We start from the raw sequence: 7,359 nt of genomic DNA on the forward strand, positions 1-7,359 counted from the left end.
GCATGTGCGAGAGAGAGAGAGAGAAAAAAACAAAACATGGTGCGAACTTGTCATTTTAAAATGGTTAATATTTATAAGACGTACAATCCAAGGCACTGTAGTCCGCATCGCCAGACTCAATCTCCTTCAACTCAGCCTCATCAGGAGCGGAAGTGTCTTCCTCAATGTCGGCCCAATCAGCGGGTTCTTCCTCTTCAACAGATGGTTGTTGGGAATTACCCTGAGAACTATTCGGCGAACTGTTCTGTTCAGTTTGAGTGTCAGGAGGTTCCTGGGATGAAAGCTCCTGTGATAAAGGTCCTTCTGAGGGTGCGCCTTGTGAAGGAGGTTCTGGAGAATTATTCTCCGTGGCGGGAACACCAATCATAGTGGGTTCAGGTACAGTTAGAGGTCCAGTTTCAGGGGTAGTTGGATTTTCAGGAGGTCCTCTTTCAGTTGGTACAGTGTTGATGGTAGAGATTGTGTGTTGTTCCGTTTCCATTTCCATATCCGTCTCCATGACTGAAACGGCGGCTCTGGCAGGGTCCATTTCAGTATTTCTTCCTGAAGGGGTAGAATTTGAAGAGGCTTCCTCAGGCTGTAATTGCGTATTATCTGGGGTAGTATCCATGGCGTCCTCTTCTAGGGACCGCTGCGGATCCAGTTGAGAAGGATGAGGGTTAGGGGAGGAAGTGAAAGAAGTGACAGCAGCAGCAGCAGGATGAGGTCGAGGTGAAGCAGAGGAGTTTACCAAGACTTGGAGTGAGCTCTCGACGTCCGGAACTTGTGACGGTCGGTCAGGAGCGGTTGGAGTATGAGTGGAAAAGGTGTTGAACTGGAAAGCAGATGAGGGAGGCATGACGGATTGTGAGGAAAATGGAGAACGAGGCCGGGGATGCTCTGGCGAAGAGGAAGAGTGGGGAAGAGCTGGAGCAACTGGACGTTCTACATTGACGGGGGACTCGAAGACAACATCCATTGCTTGTGCTTGGGCACCGAGTTAAGTGTCAGAAAGAGGTTGGTGAGAAGGGGAGGGCGATCACAACGAGACCAGCTCTAGGGAGAGGGGGTGAGAGGTCAACAGGTTAGCTCTATATATCAAAGCAGAGACAGAATACAGAAAACAGCGGTTGTTGACTTAGAGTTAAGTATCGTTCACGAGGACGAGTCATGTAAGGCGGAGGACATGGGACATACATACAGTGAACTGAAATGATGTCACAGCTTGGGAGGGGATGTATGGAGCTTAGCCAGAGAGTAACTGAGGTATTATAAAAAGGGGTTGGGGAAACGGACGCAGAGAGCTGCTCTTAGGGAGATTGGGAGGGAGGGAGGAGAAAGGATATGATAAATGCGAGAGAGAATGAGAGAGCAAACGACAAGAAAGGAAAAAGCCTGTAAACTATTTTAGTAACTAGATATCTAACTCGATCGAAGAAGCCAGGGGTGATATGACAAGAATGCAGATAGAGCAAGAGATGACCAAGAGGAATGATAACAGGAATGATAACAAATAATAGCAAGGGGTAGTATAATAGGGGTTAATGGAAGAAGGGAAGAGACGAAGAGATTAAGAGATGAAGAGATTTTGGAGGTTGAGGATGAGGTTGACAAAACACAATGCGCCGAGATTTGCAAGCGCAATTGATTGGCCGCAGAACTTCAACTGCGCCAGCCTCACTTTCTGGCAACTGCACTGTCAGTCACAGCGGGAAGAGAGTAAAACAACAAATATAAATGGAACAAACTGTTAAATTACTGAGCAAAGATATCTACAGAGTTGGCATTGACGGACGGAGTGGTTGATTGAATCCTCCATTTCGACTTCTATTTATATTTCTGGATATTTCGCTGCCTCCAATCTCTAATTATATCACTGCTATTAGTCCAACTTATCCTTATGGCTGCCTTGAGTCAATGCAGTGTCTCCCAACGGGTGAAAATCAGGTCCAAGCGGCTAGCTACCTGCAAGGCAGAAACAACAGGCAGCTGTGGAGAAACTCTTCTACCTCATGGGTACTTCGCATATAATAAATACTAGGTGACGTTACTGACATACGACCATTCGATACTAGCTCGAATAATGCTGCCGCCCGATTGGAAGTATTGTAGGCACGAGTGCTCTCTATAAACCTGTAGTAATTAATCCAAAAACTCCCTCAGCTCCAAGCCAGTCGCTAACTCGTCTGATGATAAAAGAACCTCCATCTCATCCATGGATGTCAATGTGTTGTGGTCCGTGAGTTGCGGGGGATCCGTTCAAAGTTCAGTTCAAGATCCATCCCCGCAAGCTAGCTAAAAGGGGTTGGCTGCATGTGGGGTTAGGAAAATTATTGGCCCTTTTATTATGACTGGCCTGTCTGTGGTTCTGGCCAACATCAAGACAGAACAGAGAGGGAAACTTATGGACATAGATAGATATTTAAATGCAAGGAGAATACTTCTTTAGCTTCAAATGTAAATAAATATGGTCACCTATAGAGTAGGTTAACTTACTCTAGAGTTGCTCCGTGCATTTATATTATTTGATTTACTGAGCGCATTCATTCATTGGCTTTGATACAGAGTTTACTACATTGGTGACTTGCATAACGCTACCTATGGGTAACTACTTAAGGCAGCTATTAGGCTAATTATTGCTGGGTGGATAGCCAGTCACACCACCTGAACAGGCTGGCAACCCTCTGCGAAATAGGCGTCAAGTCCTAATCCAAACAACGCTATGGCTATTTTTACCTCCCGCTCTGGCACCTGAGAAGCTCTCCAACAACTAACAACAATCTGCAAATCATATTCCCCCTTGCCCAAGGTCCTAGTAGTAACTTCACTCTCTACTCCCATATGCATGGATGTATATTGTATAATTGTTACGGGTGATACAAACTGCGAGTTACTGGGAGAGAGTTGTAAGCAATGACCAATGGATCAATCAACAGTTTCCAGGGAGAGCAGGTGCCATCCATTTAAGATGACACCCGCAGCTATCGGTTTCCCAATCCCATCGAGGGATGCTATTGTTAAATGGAATAACTACTTCTATTATAGTCTGTAAAATTGGGTGCGTCAGTGAGAGCGCCTGATTTTTGACGCCATTTTTTAGCGCATTTCTCGACAAAATTGATGTCAAACTTTAAAAATTACTGCTTTTACCCCAATTACATTATTATCTAACCGGGCCCTAGTGGTTGATTATGAAATCAACCTCTGGTTGGACCCTCGCATATTCAGGATATTAAATTAATTTATCAATGAATGTAGCAAGATTCATTAAATACAACTTGATTATGCAGTAGACAATCTATTTATAACTTTTTTTTAGTAAATTTAATGACTTTAACATTAATACCTTTATTTCTACAATATTATTTAAATTTTATTATAATTTTCTTTTATTTTAGGTATAATTTCTCTAATGTCTCCTAATTATCAAAGTTTTGATGAATGACTATCATCTTGCATATATTAGATGCAGATATGATCTCTTTCTTATATACTACTTTTTAAGATGTTTATTGACAATGTTCATAAGTTGTAGTGATTACAGTAGTTTTTGAAAGCTTATTTTACAAAAAAGTCACTGTGTTAATCATCACAATACTGCTATTATAGAGCTTCTCTAGCTCAATTTGAATATATTCAAAGTCTTCATCATTCTCTATAGTCTTCAATTTGCATTTATATTAGTTGAATTAATGTATAGTTGAAAGAATATATTAAATCAAGAAGTTAATAAAATCAGATATAAATAAACTCATAGAAGTTATCTCAAACTTATATAATTTATTAAAGATAATAAATGAATTGAATGGAACCAAGTCTGTTGCTTCTTATTATTTATTAACTACATAAACTATAAATATTACTTTTCATATAGAGATGATAGCATGAAGAAATTCAACTTTTATAAATTTTTCATAATCATATTTTATTGCTTCTTTAACTATAAATAAATAATGATGCTTGAATATCTGAAAAACTTCTATATTCAAAGACTGTAATAGATGACTTATATATAAAATAAAATAAAAGAGAATAATATTATTCTTGTTATAATAATTTATAAATTTGTATATAGAGTAGGAGTCAAAGCTATTCAATAGAAGCAGATGATGAAATCCTTTGATATGACTCTTTGTAGAGTGGTAAAAGTGTTGAATTCACTGAAAAATAATTTGATCATTGCTATAGTTAGTGTTTGCTATATTATTATAATATTCTTTTCAATCTTATCAGTTCAGTGCTTTTATAACTGCTTTATGGTGAGAATGTATATATGAGAACACTAAAGTGAATGAACTAAATATCAAAAAGAAGTATGAAAAGCTCTATAACTATGATTGTAAAAGGGTAAGTATATAGACGCTGCGAGCGCTATAGAGAGAAGAGGACAGCAATAGATGAAATATATATATATGATTGAATAGTAATTAATCACTGAATCTTTCAAAAGAACTTTGAAGATTTAGAGTATTTATATATATAAATAAGTAGCAATAGATTTTATCTCTAATTTTCTATGAAATAGAGAATTAGTAATATAATGATTTAAATTTTTATAAAGTACTAATTCTATTTTCTAGGAAGTGCTGATGTTAAAGAACTGATTTTTGAGAAGTGCTGATCTGTACTGATTCTGAATGCTGAATTTTGAGATGATGCTAATCCTCTAGAAGATGCTGATTCTAAAGTACTTTGGTAAGCAGTATGAAGATAAATACTTTAGTAAGTGAGTATGATAAGCAGTGTGAGAACCTGGAGGATTTAATTTTAAAGTGCTTTGATAAATAGTATAGTAAGTAGTGCAAAGACAAGAAGCTAGTATAGAGAGTCTTGATATCACAGTATAAAGGAGAAATAATGAAGTCATCTATTGAGACTGCTTTAATGATTATTAAATTTCTCTATTATTTAAACTTTTAATATAAATCTATCTTCCAAGATTTTATATGACTATTTACTTATCTTATTCAATTTCTATTCTGAATTTTATTTTATCAAAGTTATAGATATTACTGAGTTGAACTTTAAATTTATTCATTGTTTTCTTAAAATAATTAAATCAATAAAGTATTAATGATGACTTATTAGTTTACTTTTTTGTCATGTCAATGATCTTCTGCTATTGTATATTATATTCAGAATGACATTTGATAAATCTTTTGATTTAATTTTTTTCAATCTTAGGTGAAAGATCAATAAGATCTTTATAACTTTCTGCAAGAATAAATTAAGCAGTATTAAGTATCATTGATTGATTAAGAGATAAATCTATCTTATCTAGTGTTTTTATATACTGATAGAGTGATTTTTCCTGGTCGGAAAATAGTAATTAGTTAGCAGGAGTTCTTTTGATGTGAGAGAGGTGACCATAGAATTGATTAATTAAATATAAGTAAGAAATATTGAATTCTCTTGCCAATGCACTAATATTAAAATTTTCAACATCACCTATAAATTCTAGAATTTCTATGATTTTATTCTCTATTAAAATATATGAAGAAGTTATTGCATTAACTGATTATTGAATTTTGAAGATGGGATAGAATATGTAAAATAATATTTCATGTTGAGGTGGCAGTTTATGTTGAGATGGCAGACCCTCATATGCAAGGGTTTGACTGAAAGTTAATTTCATAATCAGCCACTAGGGCCTGGTTACTTATTATTATTATTATTATTATTATTATTATTATTGTTATTGTTATTCTTTTTAAGTGTATGGAGTCAATGACTAACGTAGTTAGACGCTGTCATGAGCATCATATCGATCGTATGCCTCGGATTGTGTAAAGGGTTAAGCTCTAAGAACTAGAGGCTAGTCCTCCTATATAACAAGGACGAATTGCTTGAGAAAGGGAAGAAAAGAATGAGATGAGAACTCAAGCTTAAGCAAGCTCACGTAGCATGATCACGTGCACACGTGCAAACGATGGCTAGGCTGAGTCAGCCAGCCAGAGCAAATCTAGGGGTTCAACCCCTTATAGATTGCTCGTACGCCTCAGGATCGTTAGCACGCCTCGGATCACTAGTATGCTTCGGATTCCTGCGGACCGCGACGGCCGTATGCCTCACTTATGATCACGCTCGCGTACACCCAGGGATGTATATATATTTAATTCTTTTCTCATTGTTTTTCACTTCTTTCATAGTTATCATCATATAGATTAACTAGTTATTATGAATACTACTATTTTATGCGTACTTCATTCTGACTATTGTCATAGTTATGATTCTGGTGTAATACTATGCAAAACACATTTTGATGATATTTCTTTTTTTCTTTTATTTAATTCAATATAAATTAACTGAAACAACTGATATTTGAATCTCTACACTATTTCTGCAGATTCAATTTGTGATTATCATGAATCATTATCAAGATTTTATCAATTTAAATTAAAGATTTGAGATCTTGAAACTATCATAATAGTTAATTAAAATATATAAAAAATTTCTAAAACTTTCAAAATATTAAAAAATTGAACTATATAATACTGATAAATATTGATGATGAAATTTATTTATAAACTAATTTATTATATTAATTATAATAGTATTGAAAATATAAAATTTTTAATAATTTTAAAAAAATTATCAGAATATATAAATAAAGCTTAAATAATTATAAAGAATATCATTTTCCAGAAAATAAAATTAAAGTATTATAATAAATACTAAAAAATATTATAAAAAGAATTAATAATTATTAAGAGAATAAGTAATTTTATTTCTAAAATAGTGAATATAAAATTATCAAAGAATATTACTAAAGATAGATATTTATAAAATTATTAAATTTCTTCATAACTGACTAATATCAAAAATAAATAACTATTGATATGCTGTACAGAAGTACTACAAAATACTTTACAAGCAACTCAGTAGTTATAGTCTAAATATTTGACTTAATATAATACAAATATATAGATATAATCTTCTATATAATTTTTTCTATAGTTAAATCTCTTTTATTTATATTTAGAATAAATACTTTTAACTTGATATAATTTTTATTTATTTAAAATTGTTTTTATAAGTTATATTTACTTAATAAGCTATTTATTATAATTTATTATAATTTATTACTTAGATTAATTAAATATAATAATATATTTATTATTATATTTATTTATTCACTTCTTTATAAAATAATATATTATTGATATTATACTAAAACTTAATAACTTTTACTTAGTTACAGCTATATAATGAGTAAATTGATAATAAAGTAAAGATTTAATAAAGTTTATATAAAAACTATAGTAGTAATAGATTAAATATAAAGTATTAATTTACAAATTAAGTATTTATAATATAAATTTTATAGAGTAAGTTAAATAAATTCAATATGAAAATTTAAATAAAACTTTTAAATTTAAA

At 33.1% G+C, this 7,359-nt stretch overlaps 1 protein-coding gene across 1 annotated transcript in view; it reads right to left on the bottom strand.

The window, feature by feature from the left end:
- PAAG_12565 (hypothetical protein) overlaps positions 1 to 958 on the bottom strand; it is a gene marked incomplete at both ends in the record, with an annotated part of 5,051 nt that extends 4,093 nt beyond the window's left edge. Inside the window, one exon of the mRNA XM_015848042.1 lies at positions 85 to 958. Coding sequence (XP_015702348.1) covers positions 85 to 958 — 874 coding nt within the window. The remainder of the gene's footprint in view (positions 1 to 84) is intronic.
- Positions 959 to 7,359: the final 6,401 nt, after the last annotated feature.

The sequence above is a fragment of the Paracoccidioides lutzii genome (genome assembly GCF_000150705.2).
Source record: "Paracoccidioides lutzii Pb01 unplaced genomic scaffold supercont2.35, whole genome shotgun sequence".
NCBI lineage: Eukaryota > Fungi > Ascomycota > Eurotiomycetes > Onygenales > Ajellomycetaceae > Paracoccidioides > Paracoccidioides lutzii.